Source organism: Canis aureus, chromosome 5 (genome assembly GCF_053574225.1).
Source record: "Canis aureus isolate CA01 chromosome 5, VMU_Caureus_v.1.0, whole genome shotgun sequence".
NCBI classification, from domain to species: Eukaryota; Metazoa; Chordata; class Mammalia; order Carnivora; family Canidae; genus Canis; species Canis aureus.
The window spans coordinates 82,367,896-82,395,505 of NC_135615.1; the positions used below are offsets into that span (position 1 = coordinate 82,367,896).

The 27,610-nt window shown below is 60.3% G+C and overlaps 1 protein-coding gene across 2 annotated transcripts; it reads left to right on the top strand.

The window, feature by feature from the left end:
• On the top strand, positions 1-27,536 carry EPHA2 (EPH receptor A2). 2 transcript variants are annotated; one of them, XM_077899489.1, is made up of 17 exons: positions 1-134; positions 4,765-4,832; positions 6,760-7,429; positions 15,959-16,114; positions 16,220-16,552; positions 17,028-17,143; positions 17,784-17,937; positions 18,387-18,486; positions 18,987-19,042; positions 19,248-19,373; positions 19,470-19,655; positions 19,844-19,905; positions 19,986-20,195; positions 20,425-20,574; positions 21,246-21,439; positions 22,021-22,176; positions 26,579-27,536. In XM_077899489.1, the coding sequence occupies exons 1-17, from the start codon at positions 50-52 to the stop codon at positions 26,682-26,684; spliced, it is 2,928 nt and encodes a 975-aa protein (XP_077755615.1). In that variant the 5' UTR covers positions 1-49; the 3' UTR covers positions 26,685-27,536. The 2 variants fall into 2 exon arrangements, with proteins under 2 accessions (XP_077755615.1, XP_077755616.1); XM_077899490.1 differs by lacking the exon at positions 1-134 and adding an exon at positions 1,036-1,210.
• Positions 27,537-27,610: the final 74 nt, after the last annotated feature.

A 27,610-nucleotide genomic window follows, 5' to 3' on the forward strand; every position in this document is an offset into this window, starting at 1 on the left:
GGGCGCGGAGCAGCGGGGCGCGGAGCCGGCGGCGGGAGCGGGGGGCGGCATGGAGCGGCCGGGGCCCCGCGCCTGCCTGGCCCTGCTGTGGGGCTGCGTGCTGGCCTCGGCCGCCGCGGCGCAGGGCAAGGAAGGTGAGTGTGCGAGCCGGGGCCGCCGCCGCCCGACCCGGGCACCCCGACCCGGCACCCGGCACCCGGCACCCGGCACCCGGCGCCCGGAGCCCCGCGGGGCGCGCGCGCAACTTCGGAGGCCGACCCGGCGCCGCCTGCCCCGGGGCGCTGGGCGGGGTGCCGGGGTCGGGAGGGGAGGGCGCGCGCTGCCTCCGCGGCGCATCGGGGACCCCCGCCCCGGGGTCACGGGGCCTCCGGGGACTGAGCGGCCGCGGCCGGGCTCGGAGGCCGCAGAGAAGGGGCCGCGGCGCCCGCCACGCGGTCGTGGCCCCGGCGGCGGCTTCAGGGGCGCGCGTCCCGACGGGGGGCGCGGGGGTCCCTTGGACAACGGGGCGGCCGAGGGCCTTTGGTGACCCGTCCTCAGCAGCGCGCTCGCTCCGATTTTGCGGGGAAGCATTCCTACGGAGGCCCCTCATTTGCGGGGAGGGGGCTCTGGGGCGGGCGGGGAGCCCCCTGGGGAAGCCCGTGCGCCCTGAGCTGTTCTCCACGCCCCCCTTTGCCTCCAGCCGGGGCAGGAGAGTATGGAGCGGGTGGGGGGGCGAGTTTCGGGCCAACCTGCCCACGCACAGCCTCCCAGCCTTCCCAGTCCGCGTTGCCAGGCCCGGGGGTCAGGCGCAGGGGTCAGGTTCGAGGGCCGCGAGTGCGGACAGGAAGTCCCAAAGTCGAGCGTTCTGAGCAAGGGGTGACTCAGAACGAGGAAATGCGGCAGGTGGGGGCGCGGCCTCTCAAGGTGTGGAGCCGTCACCCCAGGGCCACCGCGGAGTCCGGGCATCCGGGGGTGGGGGCCTGAATCACCCGAGCGAGCGGCGCAGGGCGCAGGGCGAGGGGCCCGCAGACTCTGCCCTGGGCGGGGCAGGTGCGTGAGCGGGGGCGCCGCCCTGGGCCGGGGGCGCGGAGAGGATGGGGGCTCCTGCCCTCGGCCGAGGACCTTCCGGGCTTCGGGTTCCAGCAGTGAGAGCAAGTTCTCCCCGTGGGCCTGGGCCGAGCGCGGCTTCCGCAGGCTCCAGCAGGGGGAAGTGCAGAGGAAACCCGGGCCGGTGAGAAGTTTCCTTGAGCCTTGCTTTCTTTCTCTGCCTCCCAAAAAGGGGTGGGAGGTTTTGCTTTTGCAAGTTGGGAGGAAAAGAGGCCAGAGCTGGAGCTCTTGGAGGTGGAGGTGGAGGTGGGGGGCGCATCCTGTCGGAGTTCCTGGATGGGTCAGGGCTCCCGGTCCCAACTTGCAGGAGTGGGCGGCAGGGATTGCTGCCATCTGCAATACTCCTCTCCCCTCCCCACCCTCCAGCTTGTGGTCCTCCCCCTTCCTGGGGGACTGGGCTTCGAGGGAAGGGGAGAGACAGCTGGAATCTCTACAGGCCTTTCTGGAAGGCTGTCCTGGGGGTGAGGGGATTAGACAGGACCCACGCTACTGAGCCGCTGAGCGGGTGTGCAGCAGCCCCGGCCTCCGGCCTGGAAGCCTGGAGCTGCCTGGTCCTTGTGCCCATACTGTGCCCTCCCCAGCCTGGCGGAGTCGCAGCCCCCTCCCCCTCCGCGGGATTGAGGAGGGAAAGGGTGTGTTTAGAGAGTCCTGGGGTGGGGGAACATTAGGTTCCAAGAGCCCCTGTGAACCACTCCCTAGGTATGCCTACGGTGGTGGTGGTGGTGCTGGTGCTGGTGGTGGCGGCCCAGCTGGCAGCTGCTGGTGGGTTCTGTTCGTTGGTTTTCAGGCCAAATGTGGTAAATCTGCCTGGGAGTAGATGGGGGGGGAGTGTGGGCAGAGAGAAGGACACACAGGCCCCTTCCACCCCGTAACCCAGGCTCTGCTCACTTCCCTTCTCCTTTTTCGCCCCCTCCTTGTGGGTAGAGTCTGGATTTGGAGACCCAGATGGAGCCTGTTGGATTCTCAGCAGCCACTGAATCTGTCCTCCTTTTGCAAATGGGGAAACTGAGGGAGGCCCCGGCTAAGCCCTTGCCAGGCAGGGCCCTTTCTTTGCACAGAGGGCCAGGCCTGGGCGTCTGGCTTCTAGAGCTGCTGGAGCCCATTGTGGTTTCGTGGCTGATTTTCCTAGGAATCAGAATAGCTGGGCACGGGATGCAGTGGCGCTGAGGAGGTGGCTGATGGGAGGGGGGGGCTGGAGTGTGCTCGGGCCCTGGAAAGTCCTTGGCTTGGTTCTGTAAGAAGAGTCCAGGTTCCCCCTCTGTTCCCTTTTTTCCCCACAGAGCCCCTTGCCTTACTCCTTTCTTTAGGAATTAGCTGGATTTGGTTAAAGTGGGAAGCGGGGAGCAGGGAGGTGACTCCAGGTAGTGTCGTGTTTGAGTAAAGAAAGCCTTATGACATTGATGATGGAACGAAGGCGGAGAAATCAGAGAGGGAGGTGTGCTGGGGGTGGCCAGAAGGATTGAGGGCTCCTGGATGGGCCCTGACTAGCCAGGGCCTCTCAGTGAAGGTTCCAGGGGCAGCCAAGTGGCTCCCAGGTCCCCACCCCTTCCAGGGAACCAGAGCCCTCTGTCCCTGGAAGAGCTCAGGGAGAGAGAGCCACACAGAGCTGGGCTCCTGTTCCTGGTGATCGCTTCTAGGGAATTTCCAGGGAGGGGGCTGTGGCTGGAAGCCCCCTGGGGAGGCTCCTTCCTGTGTGAAGGCTTCTTTTCTTCTCAGATTGAGCCCCGTGATACTTGTAAAGCCAGGCCTGGGGCTGGGAGGGGGAATGTGCTCTGGCAGGGGTGGTGGGATCCCTCTGGGCCGGTTAACCCTTCAGAGCCTGGGAGCCACGAGCCCCCTCCCTCAGGGGTGCAGCCTGCAGCTTCCTACCAGTCTGGGAAGGGTCGGGGAGGGACATGTACTGGAACCGAGGGACACACTCACCATCGTCCTCCTGCCCACTCAGCTGGAGCCAGGAACCCCCAGATTGTTTCCTTTGTAGCCAGAACATTCCATTTGCTAGTGGGGTTAGTGAATTTTCCAAGCCTGGGCTCCGGGCATGTCCGAACAAATCTGTGCCCCTACCCTACCGGCTCCAGCCACCCTCCCCATCCCCATAGCCTTGGGACAGGTGCCACATCGGATTTCCTCTTCCCGGTCTGGGCTGCAGGGCCCTTCCTCGAGAGATTTGAGATTTGGCACAGGTCAGCAGCGGTGGCAATGCCTCACATCAGGCCTGGGGGCCTTCAGCCCAGGGGAGTAGGCCATCCTAACTCCAGGAGCGGGTTCCTAAGACTTCTCTCTCAGCCCCCTCCATCCCTGCCCCTAAATCAGGCCCATCTCTGCTCGCTGCCTGCCCAGGTCCACCTTTTTAGAGTCATTCTTCCAAGTCCTGGTCTTGAGGAATGCTGCTTCTTCCTCATATGCCATATTCCTCATGCTCCTAAGTCCAAGGAAGGGAGTGCTTGGTCCCCTCCGCCTCCACCTGAGGGTATTACCCTCTGAAAGGGTGGGGGTGGGGGTACAACCTCATATAGGTTCCCTGCCTGAGCTCCCACAGTGCCCGCAGCAGCTTTCTCTCTAGGGAGGGTGCCACCTATGGGCAGCTACCTGGACTCTACTTGGAAATGGAGGAGGGACACTACCCAGGATCTTGGGTCTTAGGTTTTGGGTCTTGGCTACAGCCACTGAGCCTGGCGGAGAGCCAGGGGTGAACCGATGGGATTTACCCAAGGGCAGGACTAGGTCTAGGGAAGGTGCTGGCAGTGTGTCCCTCCATCAGGCTCCAGATGCCTCTCTGGGGACAGTACGGTCCCGGTACATGATCCCTCTGGGGCTGGAAGTCCCCTCTAAAGGTTTCCAACTCTTCCCCCAGGCACCCCTGGCAGGGCAGTAGCCAGGGTGTGAAGGACAGGGCAGTGGGAGTGACTTTCCCAGGGAGGGAACCTCTCCAGCTGTGTGTATCTTTGGGCCCCTCCTGAGACCCCTATGGGTTCCGAGCTTTATCCTGCCTGCTCTGTGGCTTTTGTGGTGGGAAGATCAGTTTCCAGAAAACCCCCCACTCGTCATCCCCCCTCTCCTCCCTGGAGCTGTTCCCACCTGTTAACAGTCCTCTCTTCTTGGAGTGCCAGGAGACACGTATGGACATACGTGTGCCGCCTATGTGTGCACTACGTGGCCCGGGTGGGGTGGGGGGTGTTTCATGCGGGGGGCGCTGTGGCAGGAGCAGGGACGAGTGCCCCCGAGGCCCACGTGCATGTGTGAAGTGCTGCTGAGGGGCCTTGTTTCCGGAAGCAGACGGGGCGGGCGCGGTGTCACTTACCAGCCCTGCCCGCCCCAGCTCTGGCCAGCTGCTGTCCCCCCGCTGGGCTGAGCTCTGTCCTGCTCTGCCCAGCTGGGGGCTGACCGAGGGGGGCGGCGTGGTGGAGCTGGTGGCGTGGGAGACAGGGGGCCTGGTTCTTACCCAGCAGTTCGTGTGGTTTTGACTAGGGCCCATCCCTCCCTGTTTCCCTATCCGTCGAGGGACAGGTCTTTGGGGACAGGTCTTTGGGATACAGTGACCCCATATAGTGGGGTCTCTGAAAGCTGAGGAAGCTGTCGTCATGGCCTCTTGGGGCTGCTGGGGGACTGTCACCTTTCCTTCCATGGCCTGAGTCCTGGAGATGCCCCCAAGCTCACTGGCCCTCCTGTCTCTTCCAGTTGTACTGTTGGACTTTGCTGCAGCTAAAGGGGAACTCGGCTGGCTCACGCACCCATATGGCAAAGGGGTAAGCCTTCATGGTCAAGGGGGGGATGGGGATGGGGAAACTGAGACCCAGGGAGGATGGGGCCAGCCTGAATCTGAACAGCTCAGCCAGGGACCAAACTCCTGCCTCCCACACCAGCTCAGTCTGCCACCCCAGACAGGGTAGGCTGGGGGCTGAGAGGTGGGGAAGGGGGAGGCGGACAGGGCTGGCGAGACAGCTGGAGGCCCCCGCAGAGCAGGGCCCATGGGCGCCCCAGCGGGCCAATGCTCAGAGCAACCCCCTCTGGTTTCCTCCATCTACTCTTGGGAGGAAGGAATTAAGGCTCCCTGTCTTCAGGGCTGCAGCCCAGAGGGTGAAGGGTAAAGGAGAGACGGAACAGGGGCTCCCAGGTCCCCATAGCCCCAGGAAACCGGATCCAGGTTCTTCCTGCTGGGCCCCTGTGCCTTCTCCCCTTCCCCCGGCTGTCACTTCCCCCTCCTGCTGGGGGCTGAGTTTGTTTTCCTCAGCCCCACCCAAGTCATCCACGCCTGCCCTGCCTGGCTGTCACCAGGACTGCTGGGCAAGACACTGGGATCCTTTTCCCAGCTTTGCATGACCTTGGGGAAGATACTGCTGCTCTCTGGGTCTTGATTTTCCCCTCTGTATAATGGACCCTTGCTGAGTTTGTCCTGGGGCCCTGCACCCGGGAGAAGTATGTTTCCAGGGGGCTCCTTGGGGCAGTTCTCACTGCTGGCCAGATCTGCGTGAGTCAGCTCCTTGTCCTTGGTCACCTTAGCCCCGTGAGGGCCTGAGATACAGCTCTGTGGATCTCCAGGATCCTGGAATCCTGCTGGGAGGGAACACAGATCACCTAATCCAACCCACTCATTATACAGAGCGGGGAAACAGGCCCAAGGGCATTTGAGCAAAGCCTTGGCCAGTGTCACATGGTGTAGCCCAGGCCTCTGACCCCAGCCCCTCTGTTTTATTCATTCACTCATTCATTTGTTCATTCAACAAATCCTTTCCTGAGCACCCACTCTGTTCAGGTAGGTCCTGGGGATGCATTAATGAATTCGATGCAGTCCTTGCCGCAGTGAGCTCAGAATCTAGTATGGGAGCCAGATGTAGGTGTCACCACATAGGTGCCTAGAGCTGTGATAAAGGGGGTGTGGAGACTGTGGGGGCCAGAAGCGGGTACTTGGCCCAACCTGGGGAGTCTTCCCAGAGGACACTGAGCTATGTTCTGAGGAGGGAAGAACGTGTGCTGATCTGTTCTAAAGCCAGGATCTAAATAATGGGAAGTCATCTACTCTTTTTCTTTTCTTTTTCTAAGATTTTATTTATTTGAGAAAGAGAGAGAATGTGAGAGTATAAGTGGGGGGAGCAGCAGAGGGAGAGGGAGAAGCAGGCTCTCTGCTGAGCAGACAGCTTGACTCAGGGCTTGATCCCAGGACCCCGAGATCATGACCTGAGCCAAAGGCAGACACCCAACCAACTGAGCCACCCAAGCACTCCTCATCCATTCTTTTTGACTTAACCCTTTCCCTGCCACTCACCCCATCTGTGCGCACACACATGCGGCAAATACTACTATTAATGACACCAGCCGCCTGTCTGAGAGCTGCTTCGTCTTACGCATGCCAGGCAATGTGCTTAGCATTTTGTAGATACTCTATCACTGATCCTCACGGCACTTCTGCAAGGCAGCTCTTGTCCCCATCGTACAGATGCAGACTTTGAGGCTCAGAGAGCTCAAGTGATCCGCCCGAGGTCACACGGATCCCCCAGACTCCCCCGGCTCCCAGTCCCATATAGAGGTCCAGTACCCGGACACTGGGATCAGAGACACCAGAGGACAGGTCCTAGCTCAGCCACTTTTAGTGTGTGAGGGTGACCCGAAGCCCCTCCCTGGGCCCGCCTGCCCACACTGACCTGTCACCCTCCCGCGCCCCCCACCCCCGCACAGTGGGACCTGATGCAGAACATCATGGACGACATGCCCATCTACATGTACTCCGTGTGCAATGTGGTGGCCGGAGACCAGGACAACTGGCTTCGCACCAACTGGGTGTACCGCGGCGAGGCCGAGCGGATCTTCATCGAGCTCAAGTTCACCGTGCGTGACTGCAACAGCTTCCCCGGTGGCGCCAGCTCCTGCAAGGAGACGTTCAACCTCTACTACGCCGAGTCGGACGTGGACTATGGCACCAACTTCCAGAAGCGCCAGTTCACCAAGATCGACACCATCGCGCCCGACGAGATCACGGTCAGCAGCGACTTCGAGGCGCGCCACGTGAAGCTGAACGTGGAGGAGCGCTCCGTGGGGCCGCTCAGCCGCAAGGGCTTCTACCTGGCGTTCCAGGACATTGGCGCCTGCGTGGCCCTCCTCTCCGTCCGCGTCTACTACAAGAAGTGCCCCGAGCTGCTGCAGGGCCTGGCCCGCTTCCCCGAGACCATCGCGGGCTCCGACGCGCCCTCCCTGGCCACCGTGGCCGGCACGTGTGTGGACCACGCGGTGGTGCCGCCCGGGGGTGAGGAGCCCCGCATGCACTGCGCGGTGGACGGCGAGTGGCTGGTGCCCATCGGTCAGTGCCTGTGCCAGGCGGGCTACGAGAAGGTGGAGGACGCCTGCCAGGGTGAGTGGCCGTACGGGCGCGGCCGGGGTGCGGGGCCGGGGTCCCGGGTTCTGCTGTTGGGCCTGGCACCGCTGGGATCTTGGTAAGGCCGCCTCTGGCCCTGATGTGCGGTGGTGCTGTTAGTGGAAATCACCGATCCTTCCTGGATTTCGGTTTCCTTGTTGATGGTTGGATTCACTCATTCACTGACAATGGGCGTGTTGAAGCATAGTGTGGCGTGGAGGTTAGGAGCAAGGGTTCTAGGACAAAAATGCCTGGGTTCAAACCCTTGCTTTAAAAAAAAAAACAACAAAAAAAACAAAAAAACCCTGCTTTACGTGTAGCTGTGTGACTTTAGGCCAGTTGCTTAACCTCTCTCTGTTGCCTGGTTGCCTCATCTGTGAAATGGAGATGAACACAGCTCCTATCTCATAGGGTTGTTATGATAATCAAATGACCTAATGCTCGCGAAGTGCTTAGGTCAGTGCCTGACACATAAGTGCTTTTAAAGTGTGGTTGTTATTTTTGATTCATCCCGCAAATGTAACTTCGGTATCTGCTGTGTACCAGCCCTGTGAACACATGGGACAGTCCCCGGGGCTCGTTCCATCTCTCTTAACTCACTGCGTGACCTTGGGCAAGCCACTTAATCTCTCTGGGTCTCAGGCGGCCCTTTCATACATGGCGGTGGGGGAACCAGACCTGGGATTCACATCCCCTGGCTGCACATGAACCATCAGCTTTTGAAAAATGTCTGCATTGAGGTCAAAGTGGAAGGCAGGTGCAAGGTCCGTCCTCCCTGCCCGGCCTGCCCCAGGGCCACCGACTCAGCTTCCCCTGACCAATCTACTGATAACAAATAGAGGCCGATTCTCTGGGACTGTGTCTGGGGATGGGGCCTGGGCTTTAGTGAGCTCACATCAGGAGGCTGTGGGTTGGCACGGCCAGGGCCTGTGACAGCGGAAATCCCTACAGCAATGGGGATTTTTTTCAATGGGTGACTTTTTCTAGAAATGGCTGTGGGGCAGGGCATCTGTGGAATGCAGGCCAACCGTTGGAAGGCCAGCTCATCCTCTCTCTCTCGCTCTCTCTCTGGGAATTTCTTTGCTGAGATAAGCAGGGTGTTGAGAAATCGGGGTTCAGCCCTGCAGCTGGGTGATCTTGGGTAAATTTCTCTTCATCTCTGGCCTCAAATAAGAAGGCTTTCTACTTGGTTTTTTTCAAGACATAGATCCTGCAACACACGAAGTAGGTTGAAATGTCAGAGGAGCCTGAAAGCCTTTTCTGATAGGTTCTATCTGGCTCCTCAAACAAATCCTCAGAACCTTGCTTAACACAGCCTATAAACTCCTGGATGAGAAGTTCCTGAGTAGGCCTGTGGTGTAGTCCCTGCTCCGGTCCTTCCTACCACCCCATTGTCCTTCCAGCTCTCTTCCCGAGGAGGCCGCTGCTTTAGGTGACCTCCAGTGCACACTCCCAGTTTCAGACAATGACTGCGGGGTGGGGGGGGCCGAGGCAGCCCAGTGGGTCGAGCACGCTCCTCCCACATGACATCCTCACACAGGAATGCAGGGGTGGGGGGTGAGGGGCAGCTGAAAACTTTCCACAGGCTGGTGATTCAGGCCCTGCAGAGATAAGTGGACCTTGGGGTTGCAGGGGGGTGAGGGTGGGGGAGAGACTCTCTCCAGGAAGGGGGGGCAGCCTTCCTTCCCCTAGAGGCGGTCAGCGGGGGCTTTGCCTGTGAAGCGCTGAGTAGGCCCCAGATTGGGAGGACTCATTTCCAAGACCAAAATCTTTGACTTTACTGGTGGAAACCTCTCAACTGCCAGCCACCTGTTGCCCTGCTTTTTCCTCCTTGAGATCCCTCGACCCAGATTCCCTTCATTGTGCTCTTAGGGGCCCTCGGTGTAGCTGGGAAGCCCCAGCCCGGCTGCTCTTTATCCCTGCAACATTCCCAGCAGCACCCCCCTGACCACAAGGCCAGTGGAGAGAAAAACAGGACCTCCTGCGGACAGGTGCTCCCCGCGGGCGCTCTGTGGGAACGCTTGCTGAATCGGGGCCCACCTGTCTTCGAGGCACGGACGGGAGACTGAGGCTCAGGGAGGTGAGGAGACTTGCCTGGAGTCACACAGCAATGCTGTGTGGTCACACTGGGATTTGAATCCAGGAGATACGGCGGCGCCCAGGCTGGAGGATGGGTCAGGAAACGGGGCGGGAAATGACCAGTTCCTTTGGAATCCCTGACTCAGCTCCTGGCGGGGGGACGGGGCACGAGCTCTCTGGGCAGCCCCCAGATGACGGAAGGGTGGGTGATCGGGGGCCCTTACTGAGCACACTGAGGGAGAAATGGAGGCAGGTACAGGGCCGGCCCTCCCCGCCCGCCCCTCCGCGGGGCCGAGGACCCAGATCCTCCCACTGGGGCTTTTACTGATGACACATGGCACCCAGAGAGGGGTGTGGATTCCCTGAGGTCGCCGAGCACTTGGTCCGGGTCATCTTCAGAGTTCACTGCTTTTTGGGGTTCTTTCCCAGGAAGCCTGGCTCTCAGGAAAGAGTTAAATGGACAGCAGAAGGGAGGCACCGCTCAGGTGCTGCGATCGGACAGGTGGGCACGCTGCCCGGGGAGCTCTCCGAGCTATGTCAGGAATGAGCCAGCTTCGCTCCAGTCCCCCGCCCTACCCCCGGCCTGCCTGGGGGACAGTGGAGTCGCTCAGGCTGACCGTCATCTCCCCCGGGGCGGCTTTGTCTCTGCTTCCTGTCCTGGCATCGGCGGCGGAGCTGCTGGGGCCCTGCCTGGCGCCTCGGCCATGGGCTCTGCCGGCCAGGTGAGCAGGTGGCCGGCGGCTTTGGCCAAAGGCTCGGCCCGGCAGCTGGGAGGCTGGCGCTGGAGTGGGTACCGTGGGGAATTCCCTCTGTGGAGGCTCCTGCTCCTTCAAGGGCCCAGCCCCCTGGGGACGTCTCCTAATTTCTCTGTTCCCCAGTTCACAGGGACACCCCCAGTCCAGGCACCAGGCTGAGCATTTCTTGTGGTTTCCTTCAGGCAAACAAACCCCAAAAGGCTGAGGGTGGTAGGTCCATTTTATAGATGAGGAATCTGAGGCCCAGCAAGAGGAAACAGTGACCAGTGACCAAATGAGCTGGGGCCTGGCACAAGGAGGGCCAGTGTGCTGTCCCCAGCTAGCTGCCCCTGGCTGGTGTCCTCTCCATAAGCAGTGTGACCTTGGCCAGTCCCCTCTGGGTCTCATTCACCCCACCTGTGAAATGGGTAGACTGGACCCTTGCTAACCTAGTGATCAGAATCTATCTCCTGGGACTTTCCTTTTTTTAAAAAAAGATTTTATCTATTCATGAGAGACAGAGAGAGAGAGAGAGAGGCAGAGACACAAGCAGAGGGAGAAGCAGGCTCCATGCAGCGAGCCCCATGTGGGACTTGATCCCGGGCCTTCAGGATCATGGCCCGGGCCGAAGGCAGGCACTCAACCTCTAAGCCACCCAGGCGTCCCATCCTGGGACTTTCTACTGAGAGCCTGAGAACCCGGATTGCCCCGGTAAGCTGTTAACTGGGTGATCTCACCATGTGGGGCAAGAAGTAGGGTTCCAGTACTGGGATCCTGAGTGGCCCAGGCCCAGTCCGGTCAGGGGACGGCTCTGGTTAAGGTGGCCTTGGGGCAGGTTGGCTCCCGGGCTGTGTCAGGAGCTGTGGGCAGAAGCTGCGCTTAGGATGTGACTGGTCCCCAGGCTGGGGGCTCTGTGAGCTGTTGACTGTTGGGCGCGTCCCTGCCTGGGGAGTGCCACCCGGTGTCCTCTGACGCGTGGGGGGGAGCCGTGGATGGATGGCGGCTCCCCACGTCGTCTGGGCCCTGCCCTACCCGCCCCGCCCCGCCCCGCCTCAGTTCACACCGGGGGCAAATTCACACCCTGGCAGCCCCATGCGGTGGCCCCTCCCGCCCTCACCGGAGGTAAGTGGGTCCCCAGAACGGAAGGAAGGAGGCAAAGGGAAAGCAAACAGAAGATAAAAGGCTGGTGGTGGGGAGACAGCAGGAGGCGGAGGCTGGGGGGGAGTGGCGCTTATCTCAGGCCGTGGAGGAATGTGCCTGAAGATAATTCTCCAGGGTGTGTGTGAAGGGGGCAAGGTGCTAGCGGCCTGGGGACATCCCCACATGGGGCCGCGGGCCTGCTGGGGATGAGAAGCCCCCCGGGTCTGGAGCTCTCTCAGTGGCCCTCATTGGCAGGGTCGATGACTTACAGGTCACCATTTGCCGCCTGTCAGGGCACAAGACAAAGTCCACACTCTGTCCCCCTGGCTTGGGGAGGTGACTGGCCCCGGGTGAATTGCCACCGCGATCTCTTGACCCTGTGACCTCACCACGACCAGTTGGGGAGGTGGTTGGACCTGGGGGGGAGGGGCTCTCCCCGGGGCTAGATTTGCGTCACTCCAGAGGGCGGGTGTCCCTAAGTCACTCCACGCTGCCACCTGAGAGGCGGGCATCGGGAACTGGAAAAACCGGGGTGCAGCTCTGGGTGCAGCTGCCGTGCCCCAATTCCCCTGCCCCCCCTGCATGGGGTGGCCCGGGCCCGCCAGGGAACCCCGGGCCAGAGAAGCCTTCCATAGGTGTGCCCGGGCCAGGCTCTTGTGCCAGGCAGGTGGACATCCTGGGGCGCCATCCCCGTAGGGTGTCCCAGGACTCTTCTGTGGTGAGTGTTTAATGCACACGTGCTAAGTTTAGTCGTTGACTCACACATTCATTCATTCATTCATTCATTCATTCACCTGTCCGTCCACCTAGCCAACCAACGTGACCTGTACCCCTACTGTGTGCTGGACCCTGTGCCGGGCCATGGGCCACAGAGAGATCAGACTCTGTACCTGCTGCCGCTCTCACAGAAGATTCTAATAGGAGCAGAAGTAATTTCAAAGGGAGCATGAAAGCCAGGCTGTGAATTCCCCCGAAGCAGTGACGGTGTTTATCAGTCTCACCATCATATCCTAGATGGTGCCAGACACGTAGGAAGTGCTCCATTTCTATTTGGTAAACAGAAGATTGAGTAACAGATGCCCCGGTGGGGCAGAAAAGGGTCAGAAGTTGGGCAGCCCGGGAGGGCTGCGGAGAGGAGCTCAAGCTGGGTATTGAAGGATACGTAGGAGTCCCCTGGTCGGCTAAGGGACCGTGGGTATTCTGTGCTTGCTGGTGTGTTTGGGTGTGTGTGAACACCCGACGTGCCCAGGACGCCAGGAGATCCAGCCAGGCAAAGTCAGGAAGACACGGGGGCTTGCTGGTGTCCTACCCGTGGACTCCGGGGCCCCTGAGCCAGGCCCACTCCGCCAGGGCCCCGGGGACAGCCCCGTGTGCTTGTAGGGTTGGGGGGGGCAGCGCATTCTCGTCAGGCAAGCACATGCCCTGTTGCCGCCGCCTCTCCACTGTATTATCTGGCATATCCGCAGCGGAAATCTCTCCAAATTCCCTCTTTCCTGCCGGCAGCAGTCAGGCCACCCCCGGGCTCTGGGGCCAAAGAATGGAACGTGACTCTTCCCCCCCCTTCCTCCTCTTGGCATGGGACTGGGAGGGGGGCGCTGGGGAGCAACCACGTGGCGGGGCGCGGGGGCATCGTGGGGGTTTGCAGGTGGCTAAGGCCTTCGGTAGAACCCAGCCCGAGCTGTGGGGGCTTGTGTCCCCTCCCCTGAGCCTGAGGGCCCGGGAGGGAAGGTGGTTCTGGGGGCCCCTGAGCACCCCGACTCCCTGGGCCTGGACACCTGGAGCCAGCACTTACCTGGGGTATCGGCCCCTCCAGCGACAAGTCAGGGCACTGGGGGGAATTGAAATCCCAAGATCAAGTGGCCCAGCTCTGCAGAGTCTCCTTTTCATCAAAGATTTGGGGAGGAGCGAGCTACTTTTGTAATGTGACATATATATAAGGAGGAATGCAGGGTACATGAGGGGTGCCTGGCCGGCTTGGGCGGTGGGTCTCGGGTTGTGAGTGTGAGCCCCACGTGGGGTACAGAGATTAGTGAAAAATAAAATCTTAAATACACGTGGATTGCTAAAGTACGATAGGAGACTTAGTTCCCCAGTCGATGTTCCGGGGTTGATTCTACTCTCTCCTCGAAGAGGCCATAGTGTGCCCCGTTTGAGAAGACCTATGTCGGGAGGTGCCACACACGTGCCACACCCCCGCCCCCCCCCAGCTGCTCTGAAATTAGTCTTGGGATCTTCTGGCTGGTGAAATGGGTCAGGACTCATCTCCGGTCTCTTCGGGCTCATTTTAGAATGTTGATTTCTCTTTGCTCTTTTTTTTTTTCTTCAAGATTTTTATTTATTCATTCATGAGAGACACAGAGAGAGAGAGAGAGAGAGAGAGAGAGAGAGGCAGAGACACAGGCAGAGGCAGAGGGAGAAGCTGGCTTCCTGCTGGGAGCCCGATGCAGGATTTGATCCCAGATCCCCGGGATCATGGCCTGGGCTGAAGGCAGATGCTCAACCGCTGAGCCACCCAGGCGTCCCGATTTCTTTGCTCTAATGCTAGATGCCTGTGGGAGGAGAGGGACTCAAAGTCCGGCTTCCTGGGTTTAGGTTTGGGTTTTGGGTCTTAGGAGCTCATTGACCTTGGACAAGTGGTCTTGCCTCTCTGGGCCTCAGGTTCCTCTCCTTGAAAGTAGAGTGAATGATACAGTGCCCAAGTGTGCCAGGTTCATTGTGAGGACTAAGTGAGTGTGAGGTACGTGGCCTGGGAGCTGCATACAGTAGGTGCTTATTCAGCAGTCACTGTTTGTGTCACTGCACAGAGCAGGAGTTGGGTCCCAGGCCCCCTCTGTCCTGGACGAACACCCTCAGGGCCTCTGCTGAGGTTTGTTTGTTTTGTTTTGTTTTTTAATATATTTAATTTATTTATTTGAAAGAGAGAGAGAACGAGTAGGAGGAGGGGCAGAAGCAGAGGGAGAAGCAGACTCCCCACTGAGCAAGGAGCCCCACATGGGGCTTGATCCTAAGACTCTAGGATCATGACCTGAGCCAAAAGCAGATGCTTAACCGACTGAGCCACCCGGGCGCCCCTCTGCTGAGGTTTTGATGTGGTGGCAGGACAGGCTGCTCACTCACGGTGGGCGAGGGGCGTCCCCAGTCCTGCTCCCCAGCTCTACTCACACAGGGAACTGGACAAGGAGGAAGACTTTGTCCGAGAATTTTCTTGACAGTGTGGATCTGACTGTGCCATTGGCTCTACATCAATCCATCAGTGGCTGTTTTTGCCCCTGGATAAAGTCCTGGCTCCTTGGCCTAACATTAAAGGCCTTGCTCAGTCTGATCCCTGAAAACCTCTCGGCCTTCTTGCCTCCTGCTTCCCCCATTTATGCCCAGAAAGCCACTCATACTTTCTGTGTGGATCTTTCTCACCCCTACCTCCTCCTTCCAACCTTTCCATCCTGCCAAACTCCTACTCAGCCTCCAAGCCCCGGCTGAAATATCCCCGCTATGACTCCTCAGCCTCCTTAGCTCTTGCCTACCCCTTTATGGGAGACATAGTCATGCGCTCCCATGCCCTGAGTTCAGGGGCTCTGTCCATCTCAGGGTCCATGTCACAGAGCAATGAACATGGCACTGAGGTTGGAGGGTCTCAGGCTGCTGTCCACAGAATGAGATGGAGGCGGGTACAGTAATGGTGGGGTTGTAGAAGAGGTCCCTAGGGTGATCCCACCCCACCCTGGCCCTTCTGGCAGTTGTCCAAGCCCTGAGCAGCCCTGCACGGTGGGCCCCGTGTCTAGGCAGCTTCCTGCCTGTGAAGCCAGGAAGGGGCTCGGGGCAGGGGCAGGATAGGGTGGTGGGAGGAAGAAGCCTCTGGAGTCAGGTGCCTGAGCCCCTCGTCATCCTGGCGAGGACAGGACCTTCCACCGGGGAGGAAAAGCTGCTTCCTGGCTGCCCTCCTGAATGGCCGAAATGACCTGTCCTGGAAGTAGCTCCACCGATGATGCTGGGGGCCTGGCCTTTCCTGCTTCCTGGTGGGCCAGCCCCGGAACAGGAAGGCGGTCGGGTCCTGGGGTGGGGGAACACCTGCAGGGGTGGCATCCTGAGCGGGTGTGCCTGGCTGACGGGCTGTGGTGGTGGTGACAGTGGGTCAACAGAGGCCAGCGGGGAAGATGCAGTTACTGCCCTGGGCCGCTGGAAGCCTGGGTGGGGACCCATCAGGCTGGTCTGCACAAATTAAAGGCAGGCGGGCAGCAGGCTCCATCTGGGGCCGAGCCAGGTGTGAGATAGGATTCTCGGGAAGCTGAGAGGTGAGATGTAAGCCTTGAACGCCCGGCTCGGGTGTGGCCCTGCCTGCGAGAGCTGGTGGGGAGCGTGCAGAGGTTTGGAGCACACGGGCGAGGCGCGTCCTGGGTGCCCAGCGTGAGCTAGGTGCTTGCCATGCACTTTGTCATCGCAAGATGCCTTAGGGATGAGAAAATGGGCCCAGAGGAGGTTAGCAACCTGTGTGGGGTTCTGGGACGAGGTCCCGCTGGAAAAGTCGCTTTGGGTGGGAACTTCGGGTTAAAATGACGTCTGTCCCTGTGTCCACCAGCCTGCTCGCCTGGATTCTTCAAGTCCGAGGCATCCGAAAGCCCCTGTTTGGAGTGCCCCGTGCACACGGTGCTGTCCTCCGAGGGGGCCACCTTCTGTGACTGTGAGGAAGGCTACTTCCGAGCCCCCCAGGACCTGCTGTCCATGCCCTGCACTCGTGAGTTTTGCCTTGGCTCAGGGAGGGTGGCTGGGGTGGACGTGGTGTGCTGGATGACACGTCAGGCTGCCCGGGTCTGAGCTCTGCCCTCTGCCCTCCATGCAGGCCCGCCCTCCGCCCCGCACTACCTCACGGCTGTGGGCATGGGCGCCAAAGTCGAGCTGCGCTGGACGCCTCCCCAGGACAGCGGGGGCCGGGACGACATTGTCTACAGTGTCACCTGCGAGCAGTGCTGGCCCGAGTCGGGCGAGTGCGGGCCCTGCGAGGCCAGCGTGCGCTACTCCGAGCCGCCGCACGCGCTGACCCGCACCAGCGTGACGGTCAGTGACCTGGAGCCGCACATGAACTACACCTTTGCGGTGGAGGCCCGCAACGGGGTGTCGGAGCTGGTGGCCAGCCGCAGCTTCCGCACCGCCAGCGTCAGCATCAACCAGACAGGTGAGGGCGGGGGGTCAGGTGGGGCTTCGGGAGGGTGGCCACCCAGGGCTTGGCTGTGTCCAGAGAGAGGCCGCAGCAGGTGGTGAAAATCAGTCTGGGTTTCTTCCGAGCTCTGTGACCTCTCTCAATGCCCTCACCTACAAAATTGGAGTAATAACAGGGCTATCCAGAGGATTCAATAAATTATATATAAGGCTCTTAGGACGGTGCCTGTCCACAGAGAGGATAGAGCAAGAGTCAGCTGTTGTTTTACTTTTATTATTTATGCACTCATAAATAGTCACGGGGTGCCCTACATGTGCCAGCCCTTGGGGTCCAGGGCCTGCGGCTGTGTGCTGATGTGGGCTTGGGATCTGAGGAGCCCCGGCTGTGGACGGGACTGGGTCTGGGTCTGGGGGCATTCACCCCACCACCCACCCCCAGCCACCCCCGACATGGCTCCTCACACCCCTCCCCCACTGCCCCCCCCAACCAGAGCCCCCAAAGGTCAAGCTGGAGGGCCGCACCACCACCTCGCTGAGTGTCTCCTGGAGTATCCCCCCACCACAGCAGAGCCGTGTGTGGAAGTACGAGGTCACCTACCGCAAGAAGGTAACAAGGGGTCGGAGCTGGCCCTGGCTGGGTGGCAAGCAGAGGGCTGGCTGGTCACAGACAGATGCTTACCACGTTCTGCAGATGAGGACACTGAGGTCTGAGGTCTTCCTGAGAGTCACCTCTCCCAGGCCAGCACAGCAGAGAGTTGTGGGAGAGGAGACACAGTGTTCTGGAGTCTCCCCAGAAGAGATAGTCGGGGTTGGGGAGAGAGCCGGGTCTCGGTGATCAGACATTGCTGGTGGTCGTGCATTTGCAGGCAGTAACCTTGAGTGACTCACTTCATTTCCTTGAGCCTCAGTCTCCTCACCTATAAGAAGAGCATCCAGGGGCACCTGGGTGGCTCAGTTGGTTGAGTGTCTGAATCTTGGTTCCAGCTTCGATCATGATCTCAGGGTCCTGGGATGGAGCCCCACGTTGGGCTGCACGCTCAGCAGGAAGTCTGTTTTCTCCCTCTGCCCCTCCCTCTGCTTGTGTTCTCACACATGCTCTCTCTCTCTCTCTCTCTGATAAATAAATAAAATCTTTAAAAAGAGAGAGAGAAGAGCGTCAAGTTTGCTGATGTAAGCGAGCTGCCTTGCTAAACCAGGCTTGGGGGAGCCTCTGGTGGGCCCAGCTGATGCCCTGCCCTCACCCACAGGGGGACTCCAACAGCTACAACGTGCGCCGCACTGAGGGCTTCTCCGTGACCCTGGACGACCTGGCTCCGGATACCACCTACCTGATCCAGGTGCAGGCGCTGACGCAGGAGGGCCAGGGTGCCGGCAGCAAGATTCACGAGTTCCAGACGTTGTGTGAGTTGGGCACCAGGGCCTGGGCAGGCCCTGAAACAGAATAGTTGGGACATCTGGGAGGAGCAAATGGATCAGAGAACTTAAAATGCCCCCTTCCTGGTCAGCCAGGGCCTAGGAGAGCCCGGTGGGGGTTGGCCCCAAGTCTGGGGGAGGGGGACCAGGGACATGCATTCAGGGCAGTGTTGCAAGAAGGAAGGACATGGGGCCTGACACTGGCGGACTGGGTCATGGAAAGTGTCCCACGCACCTGGCCGCACCTACCATATTCCCTAGGGCAGGCCTGCTACTTACCATCTATGAAATGGGAATAAATATTCTCATGAACCGTCACAAGTAAAAGCATCCGGCACATGTCTCGGGTCCCTAAAGTGGGCCTTGGATGCAAAGGGGACATTGCCAGTCTTTGGAGTTGGGGGGCTCCCTTGTCATCAGCCGGTCTCCCCTGACAGCCACGGAAGCATCTGGCAACTTGGCAGTGATTGGCGGTGTGGCCGTTGGCATCGTCCTGCTTCTGGTGCTGGCAGGAATCGGCCTCTTCATCCATCGCAGGTTGGTTGGAGCCCACGCCTGGGCTCTCCGAGGGCCGAGGTGGGCTACAGCGGGGCGGGACCGTCGGTTTCCTGTCTGCAGAATGGGGCTGCTGGTGATCTAACCCCGGCCCCCCCGGGGCCGAGAGGACGCAGCGGGCTGTAAAGTGCCCAGCACAGCGCCTGGCACGCCGCGGGGGCTCAGGACGTGGCGGTCATCATCTGTGCCCTCGTTAGTAACACTGCGTCCACACTTCCTCTGGACACGCAGGCAGGAAGCTCTGGGAGCTCTAATGAGGAAAGCCCTCATTATGGCCACTTAAGGGGCCATTACGGGGTGTAGAGCCCCGGGAGCGAGCCCTGCTTGCTCATTTCCTCCCCGCCTCTCACTGCCTGCTCAGCAGAGCCCCCGGCACACCAGGCCCCGCTCAGGACCAGAGGGAGGTGGGGGCCGGGAGGCTCATGGCCAGAGCAGGCCTCTGACCTCCCCCATGTCGTGGGTTCCCCGTGGGGTTCTCTCAGGAGGAAGAGCCTGCGGACCCGCCAGTCCTCGGAGGACGTTTACTTCTCCAAGTCAGGTGAGATGCAGCGCCCCCCGCCGTCCCCACAGGCTGCCCCCCAGCTCTGCCCTCCAGCTCTGCGTTGGAGACGGGATAGCTGGGCGCTCCCAGGGCTCTGTGGTGGGCTCAGTGATGCCATGGCCTCCTCCTCCTCCTCCCCTTGGGCGACCCCTCACAGGGGGCTCCCCCAAACCGTGACCCTGCCCCTCCTCCTCTCGTCCAGAGCAACTGAAGCCCCTGAAGACATACGTGGACCCCCACACATATGAGGACCCCAACCAGGCTGTGCTTAAGTTCACCACTGAGATCCACCCGTCCTGTGTCACGCGGCAGAAGGTCATTGGGGCAGGTAAGTGCAGTGCGCCTGCCCAGGGGGCCTGGGACTCGTTGGGGGCACCTGATGGCCAGGCTGACTGGGTGCTCCTCACACCTCGTCTTCCCGCAGGAGAGTTCGGGGAGGTGTATAAGGGAACACTGAAGGCGTCGGGGAAGAAGGAGGTGCCCGTGGCCATCAAGACGCTGAAAGCCGGCTACACCGAGAAGCAGCGGGTGGACTTCCTCAGCGAGGCCAGCATCATGGGCCAGTTCAGCCACCACAACATCATCCGCCTGGAGGGTGTCGTCTCCAAATGTGAGCGCGGGCACCAGGGTGGGGGCGGGAGACCCACCCCATCCCAGGGCCTGATCACCCGCAGTGGGCGTAAAGAAGGGCCACCCAACAGGGGCTCTGTCCGTAGCAGTGCCCCCCCAGCCCCCCGCTCCCCGCACCCCCATCTACAACTCTGGCCACCCCCTCACGCCTGTGCCCACCCTCTGCAGACAAACCCATGATGATCATCACCGAGTACATGGAGAACGGGGCCCTGGACAAGTTCCTTCGGGTGAGGATGTGGGCTGGGGTAGGTGGGGAACCTGGGGCTGCTCGGGGTGCCCTGGTGGCTGAGGGCCTGTGCTCTGGCAGGAGAAGGACGGCGAATTCAGCGTGCTGCAGCTGGTGGGCATGCTGCGGGGCATCGCGGCCGGCATGAAGTACCTGGCCAACATGAACTACGTTCACCGCGACCTGGCCGCTCGCAACATCCTTGTCAACAGCAACCTGGTCTGCAAGGTGTCGGACTTCGGCCTGTCCCGTGTGCTGGAGGATGACCCCGAGGCCACCTACACCACCAGTGTAAGTGCTAGGGCAGCTGTCGCCCCCCGGGATGAAGGGCTTGAGGGTGAAGCGGCCTTCATGCTGCTCCAGGTCCTCTCACCTACGTACCTGAGTGTGGACCTCAGGCACACAGGTGAGAACACCTCCAGGGAGCATGGACGAGGGACCCTGACTCTATCTGGCCTGGCTGCGATCGTCCTAGGGCGGGCCAGAGGGACAGTAGTGACCGGGCCTGGGTCCCCTGCAGGGTGGCAAGATTCCGATCCGCTGGACAGCTCCGGAGGCCATTTCCTACCGCAAGTTCACCTCAGCCAGCGACGTGTGGAGCTATGGCATCGTCATGTGGGAGGTGATGACGTACGGCGAGCGGCCCTACTGGGAGCTGTCGAACCATGAGGTAGGCCCCATCACCCTGCCCAGCCCTCTCCTGACCTGAACGGAAGCCCTCTCGTTTCCACACCCCGATGGCTGGGCAGAGGAGAGTTTGGAGGGGCTAATCTTCATCTGGTACATTCAGTACATGTCTATTGAGGGCCCCCTATGAGCCAGGCTTGTGCTGGGCCCCAGACCCAGTGTCTGCTTATGGTCAGTGGAAGGACAAGGAAACAAGGAGTGGGGAGGAGGCGTGCATTCCTGCGTGCATGCACCTGGGTGTGCATGCACATGTGCATGTGATAGATGCATCTGTGTGTGAGTGTGGGTGCCCGGCGCTTCACGCAGCCTGGAGACTAAGGCGCAGTAAGTAGCCAGGTGAAGACACGGAGCGGGAGGAGGGCTCTGGCTGCAGGGAGTGGCTGGTACAGACGTCCCCAGACTGGACGGAGGCTGACTGCAGGGTACACAGCGGGGTCAGGAGCCCCTTCCTCCATGGAACTCCGGGGACAACCCCTCAGCACTTGCCCTCTGTACCTCTGACACTTGTGTATCGGACTCCAGAAAGAAGGCTCGTCCCCACGTGTGTCTGGGGTTCCCTGCCCTCCTCGCCCGCCTGCATGGCCGGGGCCTCCTCAGGGAGCCCGCGGGGGTCTGGCGGCCGTGCAGGCGGTGCTGACCATCCTGCCTCCCCAGGTGATGAAAGCCATCAACGACGGCTTCCGGCTCCCCACGCCCATGGACTGCCCCTCCGCCATCTACCAGCTTATGATGCAGTGCTGGCAGCAGGAGCGCGCCCGCCGCCCCAAGTTCGCCGACATCGTCAGCATCCTCGACAAGCTCATCCGCGCCCCCGACTCCCTCAAGACCCTGGCTGACTTTGACCCCCGGTTAGTTCCGTCGCCCCCGTGCACAGCGGCCCCCGGTTTCATGGCCGGCTGGGGCCAGTGGGTGGGGGTGGGCACCCACACGTGGGCTTCGCTTGCCCGGGGCGGGGGCTCCAACCTGTAGCAGCAATCGGCATACATGGGAAACGCGCCGGGCGCTGCGCTCGGCACCTAACATGTTTTAACTCATTCAAACGACCGATGAGATGGGTCCTGTAATTATCTGCCTTTTGTTGATGAGGAAGCTGAGACAGGGCGATTAAGTATTTTATGTGCTGGCAGGTCGCCAGGCTGGGGCTGTGCCTCCAGGAACCTGAATCTTAACATTTTGTTATTCTGTGGTTATCGGTGGTGGTGTTGCCAGGGGGGAGCGGGCGGGGCGTGGGGGGCGCAGGAGCTGTAAACACTGAGTGCTCATGACATGCCAGCCTGTCTCCCTGAAGCCTACCTGATTGGGCTCCCCTGTTACCCACATAAGGAAACTGAGGTGCAGGGTGGTTAGGGGGAGCGGCAGGCCTGGGCCCCCCCTGGGGCGGGCTGGGTGCTGCAGCCGCTCACCTGCAGGTGGGTGATGCCTGTTTCAGGGTGTCCATCCGGCTGCCCAGCACCAGTGGCTCCGAGGGGGTGCCTTTCCGCACGGTGTCCGAGTGGCTTGAGTCCATCAAGATGCAGCAGTACACAGAGCACTTCCTGGCGGCTGGCTACACTGCCATCGAGAAGGTGGTGCAGATGACCAACGAGTGAGTCTGGCCCGGCCTTCTCCTGCCTCCAAGGCCACCTCGGCCACCCACTGCTCCCCTCTTCTTCTTTCTCTCTCCTTTTCTTTGGGGAGAGGCTTCACAGGAAGGGCAGAGCCAGGCCAGCAGCCAGCAGTTCTGGGCACTCACTCCTGGCTCCCCCCTCTTCCTGCATCTTTTTCTTTCCAGAAGGGGAAAATAATAGTAATTGTCATAATCAGAGCAGTGTTGGTGGTGGGCTAACTGTGTGCCAGCTGTGTGCTTGAGCACTTTGAATCCGTCCTCATCCACCTAACTTGGCAGGTGGGCCTTGTCCGTATATCCGCGGACAGGTGAGAAACGGGAGGGGGGGGAGTGCAAGGACTTGCCCAGGGTCCCACAGCCACTAGAGGCCCAGTGGGATTCCAGCCCTGGTCGGTCGTTGAGGGCCCGGAGCTCGGGGACCATGGAGGTCAGTAGTGGAGAAACAGACTGGGAGGTTACGTAGCCTGCTTGAGGTCACACAGCGGTTAGGGGCAGCGTTCCTCTCCGGGGTGCTGAAGAGAAATGGGCAGAGCCCTTGGACTTCTAGGCCGTTGCCCGGGAGAGAGTGCCCTGGGCCATCCCCTCCCGGACACCTCTCCCCGCGTGGTTGACTCTCAGCCCTGTGGTCCAGCCTGGCAAGAAGTGCCAGTTACCCCGGCCCTAGCCCTGGGTACAGCCCTTTGTCAGGCGGCCCTGTGGGAGCTCCGCTCTCCCCTCCAACATTGGGGACCTTTCCCGGCACGGCCTTGGCACGGACACCTCTTCCCATCCCAGGAGGGAGAAGACGTTATCCTCTCAGCCTTTTGTGCCTCTAAAAATAGTGTTAGGCCCCAAGAGCCCAGCATGTACAGGGTCCAAGGTCAGGGCTGGAATGGGCCCTGGGGGCTGGGAGGTTTTGGGAATCACACGGAGGGGGTCCACCCGGGCTTCCCGCAGTTCTGGGTCACAGAAGTTCTGGGAGCTGGGCCTAAGCAGGAACATTCTCCAGGGCCCCTGAAGACCGCTGAGCTGGGCTTCTGATTGCTGGTCACAGCTTCTCGGGCCAGGCCGTGGCCCATCCCAGGGGACGGGGAGTCAGACAGGGACGGAGCTGGCCAGAGGGAGGCCTGGAGAGAGGAGATGGGTCCCAGGATATCTGTTGTCTCCAGCCAGCGGCAGGATTCCAGGCTCGGGCTCTGCAGTCACACTTGGCTTCAGGTCCCACATCTGACGCTTCCTAGTGGGAGACCTTGCTCAGATCAGGTTCCGTCCTTGAGGCTTGCTCCCTGTTTCCCTGCTGTGCAGATTGCATGGGTGCAGTGCAGGTGACATGCCTGGTACCTAGTAGGGACTTAACCCATGTCACTGTCCTCTTCTCCTCGGCCCCCTTGCTTTCAGCCTGCAGCCTGTGGGCAAATGCCAGGGTTCCTGGGCCCCTTCCTTTCGCCCGGGAACCTAGAGCAGCCTCTTTGTGCCTCTGGGGGCTCCCGGTGGGGACAGCACAGCTACTCTTGTGGGTGAGCAGAGCAAGGGGCAAGGAGAAGCGCTTACAGGAAACACATGTTCTTAGAAGCTTCCCGAAATAGCCCGGGGTGCTGCTTGGCCAATTCCTTTCCCACGAGCAAGGACAGGGCTGTCTTGGATGGATGGAGGCTGTGTGTGTGTGTGCATGTGCGCTGTGTTTGGAAAGGTCTGAATAAAGGCAGGAAGTCATTCTACGCTCCCTCCGCCTCCTACCAGCTGGGTGGTGCTCAGAGCTGGGGCCTGCGTGACTCACCACCCCTGCCTCCTTCTTTAGTTCAAATCAGTGAAACAAGTGGGGATCTTAGACCACTTTTTTACCCCAAAGGCTGTGTCTGCACATGCCGTGAGTCCCAGTGGGAGCCAGTGAGCTGGTCTCAGAACTCAAGCACTTTCCCTGTGGGGTTGAGGTTTAGGCTTCAGTGTCCCCTCCCTGCTCTTCCTGGCCCCTGACCCACTGCTCACTCCCCTGCAGGCCCTGGGCCATCCCACGAAGGCCACATTTTCTCACATTGAGCGTTCACCACGTTATTTCGGAGTCGCTTGAGTCTCTAGCTAGACTAGGGTTTGAATTGTCTTTTGAGGAACTAAGGAAGCAGTGGATGTTGTAGCCCAGAAAAATGCCCAGTCCCACCAAAGGCACTGTCCAGTGTCTGGGAGGGGGGCACAGGCCGCTGGGCCTTATGGTCACTGCGTACCCTCAGCATAGGCTTGGTGCTGATGCACTGTTTGCTGAGACAGTGAAGCATTGACATGTGAGGCTCCGGGAGGCCTCTCTCCCTCCTTGTGCCCAGGGCCAGCGCATAGGCGGTGCTTGCTGGGGATGTGCGGCCTCTGAATTTCCCAGGGCCTGGACCTGCGCTGAGAGTGCTCAGAGGAAAGGTAGCCTCGGTCAGGTGTCTCCCTACCCCTGTGATGAGAGTTGATGGCAGTGACAAGAGGGAAACCGAGGCTGGTTCAGGAACAGTCTTGGGCTGGTCTGCTGCAAGGGCCACAGGGACCAGGCTGGCCTGTGAGTCTCATCTTGTGCGCCTCCCGGGTTAGCAAATGAGGCAGGGAAGGCGGCGGGTTTTTTTTGTGTTGAAGAAGAGCGGAGCTGGGGTAGGTGGCTCGGGAGCATCTAAGCAAAGCTTCCCACTTTCCATGTACAGAAACTGAGGCCCAGAGGCAGGACAGGACCTGCCGAGGCTTTGATGACATCCCAGACTAAAATTTGGCCTCTTGCTTCCCGGCCCAGGGCTTTTGCTTCCTAGACGGGTCTCAGGAGCAATCTCAGCTCCCACCCTGTCAGCCTAACTACAGCAGGCTGGGAGACAGGCCCACGGCGGCCCCATGTCCACTAGCAGCCGTTCATTCCTTCAGCAGATAGTCCTCAAAGGACCTACTATGTACCAGGCCCATCCTGGAGCCCAGGGGACAGGTCTCTGCTGTCACCCTCCTAGCACTCACTTAACCCCCTGCATCTTAAGCTGCACATCAGGGTCTTTGGGACCCAGTAGGATGCAGACTCCCTGCCCCACCTCCAGAACTTCAAGGTCAGTGAGTCTGGAGCGAGGCCCAGGATCCTGCTTTTCAGTAGCGCCTCCTTCCCCGGTGCTGTGAATGCTTCCCTGGGAGCCACCCCAGGTGCGGGGGAAGTGGCGCTGCTTCCTCGACAGCCCCAGCTGTTTCCGTTGGACTGGCCCACGGCGGTGGCTTAGGAAGTTCTACCTGCTGTCCAACTGCTGGCCTTCCTGCTGCAGTGGAGCAACCAGCCCCTCCTGGAGCCCCCCCCAGCCCCCCTCCCCACGCATCCGGGTCTGCCCTTCCCTGCCCAGCGTTTCTCCTCCGAGGGCTCCCAGAGCCTGTGGGAAAGTCATGTCTCCGGAATTGCAAACAGGAGCTCGCACCGTATAATTAGTTTCATTTACAGCCAGGAGACGGCCCATAAAAACCTGGGTGTTTTCATGGGTTTGGGCTGGTGGGTGAGGGTGGTGGTAGAGAAAAGTCCCAGAGTGAGCAATAAACGTCCTGCTCCAGGGCTCCTGGGAGCATAAGTGGTTTTACAAGGGGATGGAGGGGCATTGGGAGGGGGGCAGGAGAGGGCTCTAGGCTCCTGGGCACATCTTTCCATTCGGCACGGAGGCCGCCTTCCGCCTCTGCCACCTGTGTCCGGGGGTCTCCCACCCTCCACCTTCCAGCTAGACACTCATCCCATCTTACAGGTGAGGAAATTGAGGATCCTAAAGGAAGAACACCTACTTAGTTAGTTCCGGTGTGACCTGGTCACCTGCCTGGTGACCCGCCAGCCTCTCCCTCTAGAAGAACTCGAGCAGAACGTTAACCCTTGAGGTCCCACTGCAAAGTGTGTCCTGAGTTCTTCCTCAGTTGTCAGCAGTGGGCGCTCGGAGTCGGGGTGGAATAGAGCAGTGGCTGGGAAGAGGCCTAGCAGGGAGAGCTGAGAGCAACACCCCTAGGGGGTCCCTGGCCGCGCCCCCCTGCACCCAGTGATGGCACCAGTGCTGCCCAGGGAGGAGGCCTTGGCTGGGGACAGGGAGGACAGATCCAGGCCGGGGGAGAGCAGGCGTGTGTTCATAGCTCTTAAGATTTCCAGCCCCTCCACCTCCTGGCTGTGTGACTTTGGACGAGTCCCGTCCCCTCTCTGAGGCTCAAGTTCTCGAATCTGCAAAATAGTGGGGAAGAGAGCACCTGCTTCACAGGCGGTCATGCCGGTTTCATGGGGGAGGGGAGAAGCTTCTCACAGCGTGGGCCCTTCTCTCCTTTCCTAACTGTTGATGTCAGCAAGCTTTCGGGATGTGGCTCCTCTTGCCAAGCCTCTGCCCCCCACCCCTCCCCGCCTCTCCCGGCCAGCCCCTAACTCCCCCCTCTCTCTCACCCACAGCGACATCAAGAGGATTGGGGTGCGGCTGCCCGGCCACCAGAAACGCATCGCCTACAGCCTGCTGGGACTCAAGGACCAGGTGAACACAGTGGGGATCCCCATCTGAACCCCGGCAGGCCGCAAACCCCCTTGGCCAAGAATACTTGAAGAAACAGAGTGGCCTCCCTGCCAGCTCTGCACTGGGCCACCAGGGACCTTATTTATTTCTAGTTACTCCTTATTGATGCCTCCCTGAGGCCTCTGCTGGGGGGGGGAGCGTCTTGGACGACACCTTGGCCTAAACCGGGGAGACGCTCAGGGACCCCAAGCCGGGGGCCTCTTCATCTACAAAGGACAGTCCGCCAAGCACTTAGCAGGCACCGCCGTGTTCCCAGCATCCCCTGGGGCAGGAGCCCCGCCAAGACATGTGGACAAACACACAGGACATTTCCAAACCCCTTCGCCGTCTCGGGAGGTGGAGGGGTTGGCCTGTGGCCCCGTGAACAGGGTACCTCCAGCCTCACCCACAGATGAGAAGAGGACAGCCAGCAAACTCAGCTGGGCAAGACCCAAAGTGGTTCCCCTGTCCCTCTGGTGCCTTCCTCAGCCCCCCAGGCCCTGTCCTCGGCCCCAATGGGCCAAATCTCGCTTCCCCGGGGCCCTCGCAGGATGCTTGGTTGTGTTGAGGTTTTTTTAAAAAATATATATTTTGTACTTTGTGGAGAGTATGTGTGTGTGGCAGGGGGCTCGGCTGGGGCTGAGGGTACACAGTGGCCTGTGTCGGACATTCCCAGGCTGGGGGCCGGTCCGTCCGACCTCCCTCCCCTTCAGGCAACATTCACTACTCTGTCAGTGTTACTGATTTCGTTTTCGTTGGATATTTTTTTCGAACCTTAATTTATTATTATTTTTTTTATATTTATTGTTAGGAAATGACTTATTTCTGCTCTGGAATAAAGCTGAAAATGGTTCAATCTGATCATGGTTTTGAGTCTTTGGTGGAGCAGCGGGGCTGGAGGGCCCGTATGTGTTGGAAGTGGGGGGCGGAGAGCT